The sequence below is a fragment of the Protopterus annectens genome, chromosome 6.part0, assembly GCF_019279795.1.
Source record: "Protopterus annectens isolate FY-2018-M chromosome 6.part0, PAN1.0, whole genome shotgun sequence".
Classification (NCBI taxonomy): domain Eukaryota; kingdom Metazoa; phylum Chordata; order Ceratodontiformes; family Protopteridae; genus Protopterus; species Protopterus annectens.
In genome coordinates this window covers 1628939348-1628956193 of record NC_056737.1, presented here as the reverse complement: position 1 = coordinate 1628956193, position 16846 = coordinate 1628939348, and the positions used below count along the sequence as shown (strand labels likewise).

At 44.7% G+C, this 16846-nt stretch overlaps 1 protein-coding gene across 1 annotated transcript in view; it reads left to right on the top strand.

Annotated features, from left to right (window-relative positions):
- SLC39A10 (solute carrier family 39 member 10) overlaps positions 1-16846 on the top strand; it is a 1022483-nt gene that overhangs the window by 445015 nt on the left and 560622 nt on the right. Inside the window, exon 4 of the mRNA XM_044075065.1 lies at positions 13700-13869. Within this exon, the coding sequence (XP_043931000.1) occupies positions 13700-13869 (170 nt within the window). The remainder of the gene's footprint in view (positions 1-13699; positions 13870-16846) is intronic.

The following is a 16846-nucleotide window of genomic DNA, read 5'->3' as shown; positions in this document are numbered from 1 at the left end:
ACACCTGCCCAGCAGGTAATGAAGAAACTGGAAGAAAAGGCAAAATCTGTACAAACAGTTAAAGATTTCTTACAGGTTCAGCCCCCAAGGTTTAGCAGGAACTGGCCTGCCAAAAATTGGTCCTTTCCTGACTCCACAAGATCCCAAAGGGGCAGGAATAGACGCTCCAGAGGCAGAAATCAATCCAGAGGAGGTGCCTACAGAGGACGACAGTGGCAAGGTAATAACAGAGGCACAGACACAACCACTACCACTGCAACAGGACAATCACAGTGACTTGGCTCTAACTCTGCCTACCAGGGAGCAGATAGCAGCACCATTAGGCGGAAAATTAGCCTTATTTTCGAAAAATTGGCACTATATCACAAAAGACAAGTGGATTTTGCAAACCATAGACCAAGGCTACCGGTTCCACTTCCACACCTTACCAGTAAAAAGAGGAATGCCAAACCTGCCTCCAAATCAAAAAATAGAAGCTCTACACCAGATAACGGAATTAACAAAGATGAGAGCTGTGGAAAGAGTACCAATAACAGAACAGGGCAAAGGATTCTATTCCAGACTCTTCCTAGTACCAAGAAAAGAAAAAAGTTGGAGACCTATTCTCGACCTGTCCATCCTAAACACATATATCATTGTCCCAAAATTCAAAATGCTGACCCTACAGCAACTTCTTCCCATGCTGGGCAAGGAGTGTTGGCTGGTAACTCTAGATCTCAAGGAGGCATACCTGCACGTCCCATTCGACCAAATTGCAGAAGATACCTCAGATTTCTTGCAGGATCAGAGCATTATCAATTCTCAGCATTGCCCTTTGGCTTATCTACTGCCCAGAGTATTCACAAAATGTCTGGCATCAGTAATCGCTCACTGCAGACTACAGGGAATCCAAATTTATCCATACCTGGACGACTGCCTGCTACAAGCGGACAACAAAAGCAAGCTGACAACAGATTTACAAAGGGTCATTTACTTGCTACAAGCCCTGGGATACACAGTCAATTTACAAAAGTCAAGGCTGATACCATCCCAAACAAGAACATTCTTGGGGAATTGGACACAGTAAAACAAATGGCATTCCTAACTGCAGAAAAACAAAAGAACTCCCTCTTTACTTCTTGGCATTAACAAAACAGAACAAACTAACAGCAAGAAAAGTTCTGCAGGCCTTGGGCTTCATGGCATCATGCATAATCTTGGTCCCACATGCCAGACTGCATATGAGAAAACTACAGTGGTACCTAAAGAATTTATGGTCTCAACACAGGCACAGCCTAGAAGCAGAAATACCACTAATCCCATGCCTAAAACAGGAGTTCCTATGGTGGGCTCAAGCATGCCAGTCAAACCCAGGCCTACCCTTCCACAACTTTCAACAAGCCAAACCATCACAACAGACGCCTCAGACCTAGGATGGGGGCACATGCTGGACAAATGCGCATAAGGATTGTGGACTCAGGACCAGCTGCACCTGCACATAAACCAAAAAGAAATGCTGGCAGTAAAACTGGCAATCCAAAAATTCAGACCATTCCTCAAAGAAGGCCATTTGATGATAAGGACAGACAACACCACAGTCCTGTGGTACATCAACAAACAGGGAGGCACTCATTCATACCCCCTATGCAGAATGACTTTGGACCTTTGGAATCTGGCACTCAGCTACAACATCCAGTTACAGGCAAAATTTGTACCGGGAAAAGAGAACACCCTAGCAGACATGTTAAGCAGAACCACCTCGGATGCTCACGAATGGATGCTATACCCGGACATCTTCCAGACCATCACAAAGAAATGGGGAATGCCACAAATAGATCTATTCGCTTCCCCTCTCAATCACCAGCTCAAACAATTCTGCACAAGGACATTCCACCCACTTGCATGGAAGGTGGATTCGCTCTCCTTCAGCTGGAAAGGTCTGACAGCATATGCATTTCCACCTCTTCCCTTGATACACAAGGTACTACTGAAAATCAAAGAGGAACGTCCAAGGATAATCCTGATAGCTCCGAACTGGGAAAGACAACACTGGTACCCATTGCTGAGGAGCATGTCTCAGGAGAAAATGTGGTCAATACCCCTGATGCCTTTGATGTTAACTCAGAACAACTACAGCATCATGCATCCAAACCTAAAAACTTTGCAACTGACTGCCTGGAACATCACATAGCAGCAACTAATCCAGATCTTTCCCAAAGGGTTAAAGACATTCTCCTGGAAGCCCGCAGACCTTCAACAAGAAGGAACTATGAAGGAAAATGGAAAAGGTTTGTCATTTGGAGTGCTGAAAGAGGAAAAGATGTGTCGAATATAGATATTGCTAACATTCTGGAGTATTTGGCAGAGCTTCTACATACAGGCCAGTCCTATTCCTCCATCAAGATACATGCATCAGCTATTTCAGCAGAATACAGCTTTGATCCACCTGTCTTTTCACATCCTCTACTCAGGCAGTTCCTCAGAGGGATCAAGAATGTAAAACCTCCTAGGAAACCACCATTACCAGCATGGGACTTGAACTTTGTGCTAGAAAAGTTGACACTCCCTCCGTTTGAACCAGCAGCAACAGCAGATCTACAGCACCTGTCATGGAAAACTGCTTTCCTACTGGCAATTACCTCAGCAAGGAGGGTTTCTGAATTACAGGCCTTAATGGCCGTACAACCCTTCCTAATCTTCCATCAAGATAGGGTGTCCATGAGAACTAATCCTACATTTATGCCTAAGGTGGTATCCAGAGTGTCTTTAAACCAGGCAATCCACCTACCGACCTTCTTCCCCAATCCACAAAACAGAGGGGAAAGAATGCTGCATACCTTGGATGTACATAGACAGCTACGCTACTACCTGGACAGAACCAAAAGTAACAGAAAAACTGACCAGCTTTTTGTAGCCTATGCAACAGGAAGAGAAGGAAAAGCAATTTCCAAACAGACAATCTCCAAATGGATTGGAAATTGCATAAGTTTCTGTTACTCCTACCATGGAAAACCAATTCCACAGAACATAAGGCCTCATTCTACAAGGGCTACAGCCACTACCACAGCGTTCTTACGAGGAGTGGCAACCAAGGACATTATTGAGGCGGCTACTTGGACCTCCGTGCATACATTTGCCAAGCATTATAATTTACCTCTGTATTCTAGATCCCGAGCAGGGTTTGCCACTGCTGTACTGCAAGGGATCCTAACCACACCATAATTTTTCTTCCTCCTCCCCTAGTTGGCTATGGTATTCTACCCATTTGTTATGACTGCAGATGCATCCATGAAGGACATAGTACAGTTTTGTACCTACCATAAATGTAGATGTCCGAACTGGATAGCATCTGCAGTCAGGATTACCCTCCCTCCTTCCCCTCTGTGGTACTCCTAGGGTATTTACCCTCCAAATAGCTAGCTGGGGGGGGAAGTCTCTTATGGTGTATTTGTTTGTATATATGTACATACATGCTTATTTTTTGTGTTTGCCTTCTATCTTTTTGGAAACATTGGCATTTATCCAAAATTTAGCCCTCCAAGAGGGCATCTGGCATCTGGGGCAAGAAACACTGAGGAAAATGGCGTCGGCTGATGCCTTTATACCCGAAGACCAGCAGAGATGACGTCGGGTGAAGTGCGACATCAGCCGAAGCCGGACCCAGACTTTGGAATCCGTCCGACCGAAGGGCTGCCTGACGACAGGACAACCCATTTGTTATGACTGCAGATGCTATCCAATTCGGACATCTACATTTATGGTAGGTACAAAACTGTACTTTATGACTGCAGATGCTATCCAGTTCGGACATCTACATTTATGGTAGGTACAAAACTGTACTTTGTCCTCTTCATTACATTAACCTGTGGGTTTCAGTTCTGATCCTCTGAACCATCTGGCCACATTTTTTGCAGCTTGAGCTCCTCCCCTATACCCATAATGCCATGCTCCCCCAATGTACCTCATATCTCATTTGCCTTGCTTCGCATCCGAAATAAGTTCCTTGGCTGTGAGCTTCTCCAGTGATTTTTCAAATTTTTTTTGGTGGTTTGTGAGTGTTTTTTTTTCACTCTTATATATATATATATATATATATATATATATATCTTTGTCTCCATTTCTTCTTCTTTTAGTGTAGACTTTTAAAAAAAAAAAACAAAAAAAAAAACAGCTCTGTTGTTTTTTCTTGTAATCACAGTTCTGTGTTTAGTCCTTTCTCCTTTCATCTCTTGTTGTTAGTATTGTTTTTGCTATCTTTGCTATGTCTGAGCAAAAACCTCAAGGGTTTAAGAAATGCACTTCCTGCAGGCAGAAAGTTATTTTATCGGATGCACACAGAAAGTGCATCTATTGCTTGGTGCCTTCCCATGTTGAGGCCCCTTGCTCCATTTGTCAGGATTTTCACCCCTGGGCTCTGGCAGACTGGAGGAGCAAGCTAGTTCTTAAAGGGTTTCTTCCTCCTTCTTCCAATTCTGGGGTGCCTTCAATGTCACGGGCTTAAGCCCCTCCTTAAATGCTCAGGGAGTTCCGGGAGGACAGGCATCATTTTCCTGCCCTGTCTTCCTCAGAGCCTCCAAAGAACGTACCGAAATTGTTGGAACTGACTGTCAGTGCCGAGTTAATTTCCAATGTCTTCCCGTGTGCTCCCTTCTCCCTCTGTTGTTCCGGGGCCGAGCGATCTTTCAGTTGCTCGGACTGCGTCGGTGTCTAGCTCAATGCAGGTAAGTCTTGATCAAGGCTCCCCAGGAGATCAAGAACCCCTTCTTCAGCCTCTTCCAAGTCTTCCCAGAACCTATCCTCAAAGACATCGACAGACTGATGAGGCAGATGTTCATCGTGCATACAGCTGCAGTCATAACAGATGGGTTCTCTTGCCGTCAGGCGGGTCCTCGGTCGGCCGAATTCCAAAGTCTAGGTCCGGCGTCGGTTGTCGTCGCTTCTTCCCTGACGTCAGTGTGACAGGGGTATAAAGGAACCAGCCGACGCCATTTTCTTCAGTCTTTCTTGCCACGCGGTGCCCGAAGCAGAAGCAGTTCGCAAGTGCCGGTCAGAGATTACGAACATTTGGAAACCGAAGTCTTCTTAAAAGCAAAGTACCCCATTGGGGAACCTTTTCTTGCCTCAGACCGATGTCAGACAAAGTTAATAATTGTATTTCTTGTGGGAAGCAAATAACGCATAAGGATTTCCATTCCCTCTGTATATCTTGTTTAGGCCCAGACCACGAGGTCTCGGCCTGCCGCTTTTGTGCTACATTCAACAAACGCACTATTAAGCGTCGGGCAGAGTTCGCCCAGCATTATTTTGGAAAAGCATTTAACTATACTATGTCGTCGGATACTCCGACTGACAAGGACCGACACGCGAGGTCCGCGGCCTCTACCGACACCACGCCAAAGCCGGCTACACGTGGTCCGGTTCTCAGTGAGGCGCCTACGCAGCCCCTGCCTACCGACGATCTGTCTTTGACGGTGTCTCCTGTACCCGAGGTCGCAGGCTCCTTGGCCCACACCCCAACTACAGATACCGAAGCCACTGTCAGCGTTGAAACTCAGAATGTGGACAGGTCCACCTCCACTCAAGGTGTTGTCAGACCTTCCTCTTCTTTCTCTATCAAGGCTTTCACCAAGTCTAAAGCAACCATGCACTCTAAGAGACCAGCTGCACAGGGCCCATCTCCAGGCCCCATGCCTAAGAAACAGATGCTTAAAATGGCTGAGGATTTAATTACTCTTATCAGAGGTTCTCAGCCCCCTCCGGACAAAAGGCCTAGAGTGGAGGAAGATTTGCCCTCCTCTGATCAGGGCTCCGTTATTTCAGAGCACTCTGATGATCAGGAACATTCTTACTCCCCTTTTGAAGACTCTGATGCGGAGGAGTCCATCCCTTCTGTATCCCCCCCCCCCCGAGGATTACTCATTTGGGGAAACTTTGCATACCTTAAGGGAACACTTCCACTGGGAAGGCCAGGATTATTCAGATTCCAAGAAAAGGCTCAGGGAATTTCTCTTGCTTCCTCAGTACAGGCCTTTGGCTGTACCTCCTGTCTTGGACATCCTAGATGATGTTTACTCGGAGGCCTGCCTTAACCCGGACTCTCTACCTCCAGCTCCATTTAAGCCTGACAGGTACGATGTTTACTCGGAGGCCTGCCTTAACCCGGACTCTCTACCTCCAGCTCCATTTAAGCCTGACAGGTACTACAGGGTCCCTGACTCACACCAATTTCTATACAAGAGCCATGCTGCTGACCCAGAAACCATCTCACAGGGCCCCAAGGGAGTTAAGGCCTCCATTGCTAAAAATCCATTGCCTTCCGAGAGAGATTCCAGATCCTTAGAAAGGTGGGGAAAAAGGTATATACCTCGGCTACCTTATCCATGAGGGCCTTAAACTGTCAGTTTCATATGCTAAAATACCAACAGTTTTTGTTATCACAATTGAAAAGTAAAATGTCACAACCTGAACAACCAGACTTGAAGGAGTTGCAGGACTTGATGCATAGTGCAGAACAAGTGGGTAAGCATACCTTACAAGGTGGTTTTGATGCTCTAGAGGCCTCATGCAGAGCTGCTGTTACAGGATCAGTCATACGTAGGCATGCCTGGCTCAAGGAACAAGCCTTGCCTGATCATGTCAAAGCTAAATTACTAGACGCTCCTCTTCAAAAGGATGTACTATTTGGTGCTAATGCTGAGGAGGTATTAAGGAAAATGGAGGAAAAGGCTAAATCAGTGCAAACTGTGAAAGAATTTGTACAGGTTCAACCCCCACGTTTTAGTAGAAATTGGCCTTCCAAAAACTGATCCTTTCCTGCCACAGACAGACCCCAAAGAGGCAGATACAGGCGCCCAAGGGGCAGAGGACAATCCCAAGGATCGTACAGAGGCAGACAATGGCAAGCTCCTACACAAAGAGGTGGTGAGGACAACTCGCAATCTATCAGAAAGCAAACCCAATGACTTTCCCCTTTGCATGCCAACCAGGTCTCAAATGGCAGCCCCCTTGGGAGGAAAGCTGGCATTATTTTCAAAAAATTGGCATATTGTCACAAAGGACAAATGGATCCTGGACATTATAAACAGAGGCTACAAATTCCATTTTCACACCCTTCCAGAAATGAGAGGCATGCCAAACCTGCCACACAATCAAAGGGCAGAGGCACAAAGGCAAATTACAGATCTCATAAACATGAAAGCTATTCAAGAGGTACCTACGCACGAACAAGGTCAAGGGTTTTATTCCAGGCTATTTCTGGTGCCAAGGAAGGGAAAAGATTGGAGACCTATTCTGGATCTGTCCATCCTAAACACATTTCTACTCGTACCAAAATTCAAGATGCTCACTCTACAGCAGCTTCTTCCCATGCTGGGCAAGGAGTCTTGGCTGGTATCATTGGACCTCAAGGAGGCATACCTGCATGTCCCAATCAGACAAAATTGCAGAAGATACCTCAGATTTCTTGCAGGTTCAACTCATTATCAATTCTCTGCATTGCCCTTTGGCTTATCTACTGCACCCAGAGTATTCACGAAATGCCTGGCATCAGTAATTGCCTACTGCAGACTTCAAGGGATACAAATATATCCCTATTTGGACGACTGCCTGATCCAAGCGGACAGCAAACACATTCTTCTGAAACATCTGGCTTATGTAATAATGTTATTGAACTCTCTGGGATACACAGTCAACAAAAAGAAATCAAGACTAATACCCACTCAGAAGATAATTTTCATCGGTGCCAACTTGGACACAAACACCCAGATGGCCTACCTCACGCCAGAGAAGCAGGGGCAACTAATTCAATACTTCAGAAACTAGCAAATTGCACCAGGCTTACTGCAAGGAAAATCCTGCAGGCTCTGGGATTCATGGCATCTTGCATCTTACTAATCCCATGTGCAAAGCTGCATATGAGGAAACTACAATGGTACCTGAAAAACATATGGTCTCAACACAGCCACAGTTTGGAAACGATGGTTTACTATTGAAATTGCGAACATCACTCGGTCAACTGTCGTATGGTCGAACGCATAAGGTCGGAAACACAGATGTCGAAGACATTATAATCAATCGAGGAACGGTTTTAACATGGGTCGAGGTAGGTGTATAGTATTATTCCCTACTACAACCATCTTCCCTACCTCGACCCATGTTAAAACCATTCCTCGATTGATTATAATGTCTTCGACATCTGTGTTTCCGACCTTATGCGTTCGACCATACGACTGTCGACCGAGTGATGTTCGCAATTTCAATAGTAAACTGGAAACAATAATACCACTAATTCCATGTCTGTAAAAGGAATTTCTGTGGTGGGCTCAAGCATGTCAAACAAACACAGGTCTTCCTTTCAGCAAGCCTTAAGCAAATCAAGTCATCACAACAGAAGCCTCGGACTACGCCTGGGGGGCGCACATGACAGACGGTGCATTCAGGGCAAGTGGTCCCAAACAGAAAAGCACCTTCACATCAATCAAAAAGAAATGCTAGCAGTAATAAATGCTATTATAGCTTTCAAGAACTTTCTACAATCAGGTCAACTTTTGATAAGAACGGACAACACCACAGTTATGTGGTACATAAACAAGCAGGGAGGAACACATTCTTACCCCCTATGCAGACTGGCCATGTCACTTTGGAACATGGCCATGGACTTACAAATGGAACTACAAGCACAGTACTTGCCAGGCAAGGAAAACTCGCTGGCAGACAACATAAGCAGGAATATGACAGATCCACACGAATGGAAGTTGCATCCAAAAGTTTTTACAGAAATAATCCAAGAATGGGGAAGGCCAGACATAGATCTATTTGCCTACCACAAAAATCATCAATTGACAAAATTCTGCGCAAGGATCTTCCATCCATAGGCCTGGAGAGTGGACGCTCTCTCTCTCAGCTGGGCATCAATGACAGTTTATGCCTTCCCACCTCTTCCTCTGCTGCCCAAAGTGCTATTGAAGATCAGGGCAGACAGACCAAAGATGATCCTCATTGCTCCGGACTGGCCAAGACAACACTGGTACCCACTCCTGAGGAGCCTGACGCATTCCCCACCATGGACCCTGCCTCTAATGCCTCTTCTTCTGACTCAACACAGCTTCAAAACTCTTCACAGTCGGCTAAAAACACTCAATCTAGCCGCATGGAAGACTCCTTAGCATCACAGCAGGCCCTACTCTCCAAGGAGGTGCAGGATGTCATTTTGGAGGCCAGAAGGCCATCAACTAGAAAAGCTTACTCCGCAAAATGGAAACGTTTTTGTACCTGGAATGAGAAAAAGGGCCAGGACCCTGGAAAACTGAATTTACCTCAAATACTACAATATTTGACTGAACTGCTAAGCAGTGGACTTTCTTTCTCCTCCATCAAAATCCATGCCTCAGCCATTTCTGCAGAATACAAAACTGATCCACCTTTATTCTCTCACCCTGTCTTAAGACAGTTCCTCAGAGGGGCTAAGAATTTAAGACCTCCAAGGAAACAACCAATACCTGCTTGGGATCTTAATTTCATTCTGGAAAAAACTGACCCTGCTTCCTTTTGAGCCAGCTGCTTCATCAGATTTGCAATATTTGTCCTGGAAAACAGCTTGCCTTCTGGCTATCATCTCAGCTCGTAGAGTTTCAGAATTACAGGCTCTCATGGCTGTCCAGCCTTTTATCATCTTCCATCAGGACAGAGTTTCCTTACGAATCATCCTGTCCTTTATGCCTAAAGTGGTATCCAGGGTAGCTTTAAATCGGGCCATACACTTACCTGCTTTTTATCCTAATCCTCAAAACAAAGGGGAGAGATTACTACATTCCTTGGACATCCACAGACAACTGCATTATTATTTGGACAGAACAAAGCCTTTCAGAAAATCAGAACAGCGCTTTGTGGCCTATGCAGTAGGAGCTCAAGGAAAGCCAATTTCCAAACAGACAATTTCAAAATGGATAGCCCACTGCATACGTTTTTGCTATTCCTTTCATGGCAAAACTGTACCTACAGACATTAGAACTCATTCCACCAGGGCCACAGCCACCTCTGCAGCCTTCCTCAGAGGAGTTCCTACCAAGGATATTTTGGAAGCAGCCACTTGGAGTTCTGTGCATACCTTCTGCAAGCACTACTACTTACCATTATACTCCAAATCTAGAGCAGGCTTTGCCACTGCAGTCTTGCAGGGCATTTTGGCTCCTCCTAGTTACACCTAGTGCCTACCATCCCTTTCTTAGCTTTGGGATTCTACCCATCTGTTATGACTGCAGCTGTATGCACGATGAACATAGTACAGTTTTGTACCTACCATAAATGTAGATGTTCGAGTGCTAATACAGCTGCAGTCCAGGTTTCCCTCCCTCCTTCCCCTCTAGGGGTATTCTTTTATGGTGTATTTGCTTGCAACTACTGTTTTTTGATTATATTGCATTGCATTATTACCTAATTTTATGTATTGCCTTCCTTCTGGGGGCACCTGACATCTGGGGCAAGAAAAACTGAATAAAATGGCGTCGGCTGGTTCCTTTATACCCCTCTTGCACTGACGTCAGGGAAGAAGCGACGACAACCGACGCCGGACCTAGACTTTGGAATTCGGCCGACCGAGCTGGGGGGGGGGGGGCATTATCTGAGTCGAACTTTCCAAGGCACGTGGAAGTTCCAGGAGACCAAGTTTCATATCAGTGTCCTAGACATGAGACTGATTCTTCTAGCATTGCAGGAACTCGACAGCTTTCTCCTGGGGACTGTTGCTATCCAAACGGACAGCATGTCTGGTATATAAACAAACTGGGAGGTCCTGCCCCCTATGTTGAGAGGTGATGAGGGTTTGGCAATGGGTGATCTCCACCAACCGTTTTCTAATAGCAATGCACATTCTGTGGAAGTCCAGAGTATTAGCAGACCGGCTCAGTCTAGTTTTACTGACTGCTCACGAGTGGTCTCTGAACCAGTCTGCAGCAGACAAGGTCTTCCAGAAATTAGGTCATCCTGCTGTGATATGTTTGCTTTCTGTTTCAACAACAAATGTAGCAGGTACTTTGCCTTGATCCCTCTGTAGGGGCAGTCACCCAGAGATCCTCTAGTCCATGCTTGGCCCTCTGGTCTTCTCTATGCTTTTCCTCCTCTTCCTCTAATTCCCAATTTTTTGTAGAAAGCTCTCAGGTTACATAGCAAAGTTATCCTCATTGCCCCTTTTGTCCTGGTTTACCTTCCTTTGGTCTCATCTGATTTGCTCTCTGAGGTCAGATCCTGCCCCAGATCTGCTCTCTTACCCATCAGGTCATCCCCATCCAGACATACAGGGCCTGAAACTAACAACATGGTTTCTCCACTTCCAATGATGGCGAGATTTTCCAGGCTTTCTTCCCCTGTTACAGAAATGTTGGTCTCTTCACATAAGGTTTACAGGAATAAGTGAAAAAGATTTACTATTTGGGTGGAACAGAAATAGATAGATCCCTTTACAGCATCGGTTACAGTCGTACTTGACTTTTTAGCTTCCCTTTTCCATGAAGGAGCTGGTCATTCTACTGTCAAAGTCCAGCTAGCATCTATGTCTAGTTTTCACATTGGGTTTGATTCTTTATCCCTTGTCTCTTCTAAATTCTGTAAAGCCTGTCTGCCGTGGGATTTTACAGGGTTTTTACAAGCCATTGTTCATTCTCCCTTTGAGCCTGCACCTTCTGTGAATTTGAAATTCCTTTCATGGAAAATGCTTTTTCTGGTAGCTATTACTTCTTTGAAAAGAATGCTTGAACTCCAGGACCTTTCTTCAGAATTTCCTTATTTGATTTTTCACAAGGATAGAGTGACCCTGCATACTAATCCTTCTTTGTCACCCAAGGTGGCTAAGGAAAGGAATATTAATCAGTCTTATCGATTTTTTCAATAATCAAAACAAAGGTGAATATACTCTCCACTTTCTTGATGTTCACAGACAGCTTCATTTTTATTTAAATGGGACCAAGTCTTTTAAGAAGTTTGATCAACTGTTTGTATTTTTCTCTGTGGCAAAAAGGGGTAAATATATTACCAAATCTCGCTAACTAGATGGTTGAAGGACTGTATTACCTTTATTTACTCTTCCAAAAACATTCCTTTACTAGGACAAATTAAGGCCCATTCGACTAGATCCATGGCTGCTTCTCAAGCTTTTTGGTCGAGAGTCTTCAATGAGGACTTTTGTGCAGCTGCTACTTGGTCTAATCCTCACACGTTTGTTATGCATTACAAATTGGACATCATATCCAGGAGTAGCTGGGGACTCTATCCCACAGGTTAATGAAATGAAGAGGACAAATTGGATAAAGAAGGTATGTTCTTACCATAATGTTCCATTTGTGTTGTCCATCTTCGTTTCCATTAACCTTCCCGCCGCCCCCACCCCCATCCCCCATCCCCCTCTCCAAGTCTTTTGGAAGCCTGGTTGAATGTACAAGGAATTTCTATTCCTTATGTTGAGCTCTTGATGTTGGCTATTTAGTAGAGTTTCTGTGTTTTTTCTCTAGTATGAATATGTCCTGTGTGCTAAGCCTTTGCTGACAAACTCAGTCTGAGGTACATTGAGGGAGTGGGACATTATGGGTATAGGAGAGGAGGTACATTGAGGGAGTGGGACATTATGGGTATAGGAGAGGAGCTCAAGTCAAGAAGCTCAAGCTGTAAAAAAATGTGGCTGGTCGGTTCTGAGGATCGGAACCGAAACCCACAGGTTAATGGAAAGGAAGATGGACAACACAGATGGAATGTTATGGTAAGAACAACACTTCTTTTTATTATTTATTGGTTGTTTCAGGATTGCCAGGTTCTTCTCTAATTGTACAGGAAAAAATCCCAGAAGAAAGCTTCTCTGAGTGCTGTTTTCCCTCCTTTGGATTAGCCAGTCAGCAGTCAGAATGAAGGAGTATTGGTGGTGGTGCTGTTGAAGTTGTTGCTTCCCAGGCAGGAAACAACCCATATAGCCTAAGGGCTACTGCAGCATCTGTTGCTATGGCTAAGTGCAACCTACACAACTGTGCTTTACATCAGAAGTGCAGTGGGGTTTTGGATGCTGTTTCCCAGGAAAGAAAGGCACCCAGTTATGTCTGTGTGGTAGTGATTTCCTTTTGTTGCATTTTCCAGTGGCAGATTCTTTCTGTCCTGCCAGGAACTATAAGTTGCGGAGTAGAGTTTGAAGTAGGCTGACTGGAGGAATTTGCCTTTCCTAAATGTGTATTTTTTGTGTGGTTGTCTTTGGAGTTTTTTTTTTTTTTTTTTGTTAAAAAAAAAAGTTTCTGCTGACGTTTGCCATTATAATAAGCATACCACTGCTACCCAGTGGCAGTGTTACTGCTGTTGATTCTTGGCACATATTCTAGTCAGTGATGCACATTGAGTACCAAAAAGAGAGGCAGAATTTAGTCTTACTGATGAGAATCTCACACAGCTCTACTTTATAAATGAAAACGTCAAGACTACATTTTCATTGCAGAACACTAAGAAAGTAGTATGCAAAGTTTTACAGTGTGCCTCTTGCCAAAAAAAAAATAAAAAAAGGTATAAAGTGGTACAGAAGTATAGCATTCTAAAATGATTAGGTAAATTAAGATGCAGTTTGGTGTGTGTGTGTGTGTGTGTGTGTGTGTGTGTGTGTGTGTGTGTGTGTGTGTGTGTGTGTGTGTGTGTGTGGCTTGTTGTTTTTCAGTGAAATATAATTGTATTTAACACTGAGTTTTTTTTTTTTTCCTAGCCTGGGTATGGGGCATAGTTTCCATTACCATCATCAGCCTTCTATCACTTGTGGGTGTAATCCTGATTCCTATAATTGAACAAGGGTGCTTCAAGTTCATGCTGACCTTTTTGGTGGCATTAGCCGTTGGAACATTGAGTGGAGATGCGCTTCTCCACCTTCTGCCTCATGTAAGTACTACATCTTTCTTACTAGCCATGGATCTTGGCTTATGTTTGTAATTGTTGATAGCAATGTTTTTTGTCTTCCTTATGCATGTATGCTCCACTAGAAATGCAGAAGGATAAATGTTCAGTTATTTATAGTGTCAGGTTCTAAGTCTGTCTGATCAACTTGAAAAATTTGATCTGATGTTGTCAATTTTCATTCCATCCTCAACTAATGGGTTCAGATCCGAGGCATCTGATCCGATTCAGCCACTGTAAAAAGCAACTTAGAACTCTTGAGCATCTCCCTTACCCACAATGCACCCTTCCAATTACCTCAGATCTCATTTGCCACCATTAAGTGAAAGACGTGGTGATTTGTGTCTCGAGTTAGATAAGTACTTGTGTTTCATTTTTTCAACGATAATCTTTAATCTTTCCCTTTTATTGTACTAGTGTACTCTAGATACTGTTGTTAGCATCTCTTTCTCCCTGTTTCTCTCCTTTACCCTTCTATGTTTATCATAGTTCTTACTACCTTTGTAGGTAGCCCCTTTCTCTCCTTCTGTTGTAAAACAAAAAAAAGTTTGTTTGCCTTAAGATTCGTTGCCTTTGTTGTTTGTACATGGCTACAGTAACTACCACACAGAAAAAACTATTTGTTCTGAGTTAACATGGCTGACAAAGAAAAAAATCCCTGCAGGTTTTAATAAGTGTGGGAAGTGCGGTCAAAAGATTCCCTTCTCTGACTCGCATACTCTTTGTGGTTATTGTTTGGCCCACTCCACCTGCAAGAGAGTTGTGCAATATGTCATGCCTTTAACCCCCAAGTGTTAGTGGAACGCAAGAACAAATTCATCTTAAAGGGGTTTTTACCTTTTCTTTTAGTGATGCTATAGCTGGAGAAACCTCCAAGAAGTTAGACTCCTCTCCAGGCTCTCTCTGGTTTCTTCTGAGACCTCTGAGAAAACTTCAAAAAGGCCTTCTTCAGATCCTACACTTTCCTCTCATCCATCCAAGAAAAAGAAAATTAAACTATCAGATTGAATCTGCTTGGATCAGACAAAAGTAAGAAGCCTTTAGAGCAGATTGTTTCTTTGGATCCAAAGTCTCTGAAAACTAAGGATTTATCAGATCCAAAGACGTTGGATCTGCTAAGATTATTGGACGTACTTCCTAGGACAAGGTATTCCCCATCTGTGGACCCGGTCCCATCGAGAGTGGCTTTACCCTTTCTTTAAAGACCAGATTCACCTTCCAGTCAGTCATCTCTCTCTTCTAGAAGCCGCACTGTAGAAGATATGGAGAGGGTAGTGAGACAGATCCTGTTGGGACAGAGCCACCCAATTGTTGCTTTGGCTCCTACCCCTTTGGGTCAGGAACCTCATACGTCCAAGACACCACCTCTAACTCTTCCTCTTCTAACTCTCTCTCTGTGGGATTGGAACCCTTGGATCTAAGTTGTCCAGGCCCATCTTCTTTGGTTCCAAAGATCGCAGTATCCTCAGATCCGAAGTTTACTCTGAGCTCCTCCATGCTATCAGATCTGGAGAACTCTTGGAGCTGATTCTACCCTGTCAGATCCAAGGTGTTTTAGTTGACTCTGAGGGCTTTGGAGCGGTCTGTACACCTCGGAGTCTCAGCGAGGGTTAGTTTGGCTCTGACGTCTGCAACTTTTCTCTGAGCAGGGAAGGACCAAGAATCAAAAAGCCCTCCTTTCAGATCCAGGTTCCTATACCTCTCTGGGAAGTTCAGCCTTTAGGACTTTGGCGAGAGCCCTGTCAACTACCATGACCCAAACAGGTCCTTTCCCCTCGGGTCCTGCATCTACATCTTTCCCGTCTCTATGTCAGGAGTCTCAGCTAACCCTCTCACAGGGACAGCAGGTATCAAAACCCCAGGACAGCCAGTTGGGTATTTCTACCTCTTCTGATACCACCACAGATTATCCCACTGAGGAGGGTAAGAGGAAGCATCTGGATTCTCCTGAATCTGTCACCGAAGGCACAGACTTTGAGGAGATGAAGGGTCCCCACGGTCACCTCCTATGGATGTCTCGTTTGAAGAGATCCACGGAATCCTAAAGCAGAGCTGGATGGAAGCCCAGCAACCCTTTGTCAGAGGAATCTGTGCTCCTGGAGGCGTTTGTTATTGGCCCATCTATGTCTTGGATGATTCCGCCTGCCGATGAGCTCCTCAAATTGATCTTGTGGCAGATATGGAAGGAGCCTGACACCATTGAGCCCATTCCAAGGAAGCCTGATAAAATTATGATCCCTCCTGAAGATGAGCATTTCTGGTCCAAGGGCATTGATGCCATGGTCATAGCAGTGGTCACCAGGAAGGAACTAGCCGACATAAGTTCCTCCCCCCCCCCCCGACAAGGTGTTGCAGTTGATGGACAGGTTTGGGAAGGATGTCTATGCTTCAGGAACCTTCATCTTGAGGTCTCTGAACTATCTGGCACATTTCACCAGGCTAAGGAGGGAGCTGATAAAGGAACTCTTGGATACCCTCACAGGAACTGTCTGAGTAGATGAAGGATTCCATTACCTCACAGCTGGTGACCCCACAATCGATATCAAACTCATCCGTGAGGCTTATTTCCACTGTGGCAGAAGGAACCTCAAGTGCAGTTGGTACAGGCATAGCCATTAGGAGACACACCTGGATGCACTTGCGTGATTTTGTGGAGCCTTTTAAGTCTATGTTCACCAATGCTTCTTTTGACAGTACGTCTCTGTTTGTCCCCAAAGTGAAAGATATGTTGTCCAGGTGTGAGAAGGATGAAAAGATGCTTTCTGCAGTGGGCATGCATTTTTCCACCCCCCCCCCCCAAAAGATCCTTCTCGAGGAATCATCGAAGGGGTGGAAAGATATGGTTCAAAAAATCACAAAGATCTTTTCAGGACGCACATGGAGGGTCTTCCCCCAGAAGAAGAGGAAAAGCACCTCCCCAAACAGTTCTTTCCACACAACAACTGCTGTCAGCAAAATAAAT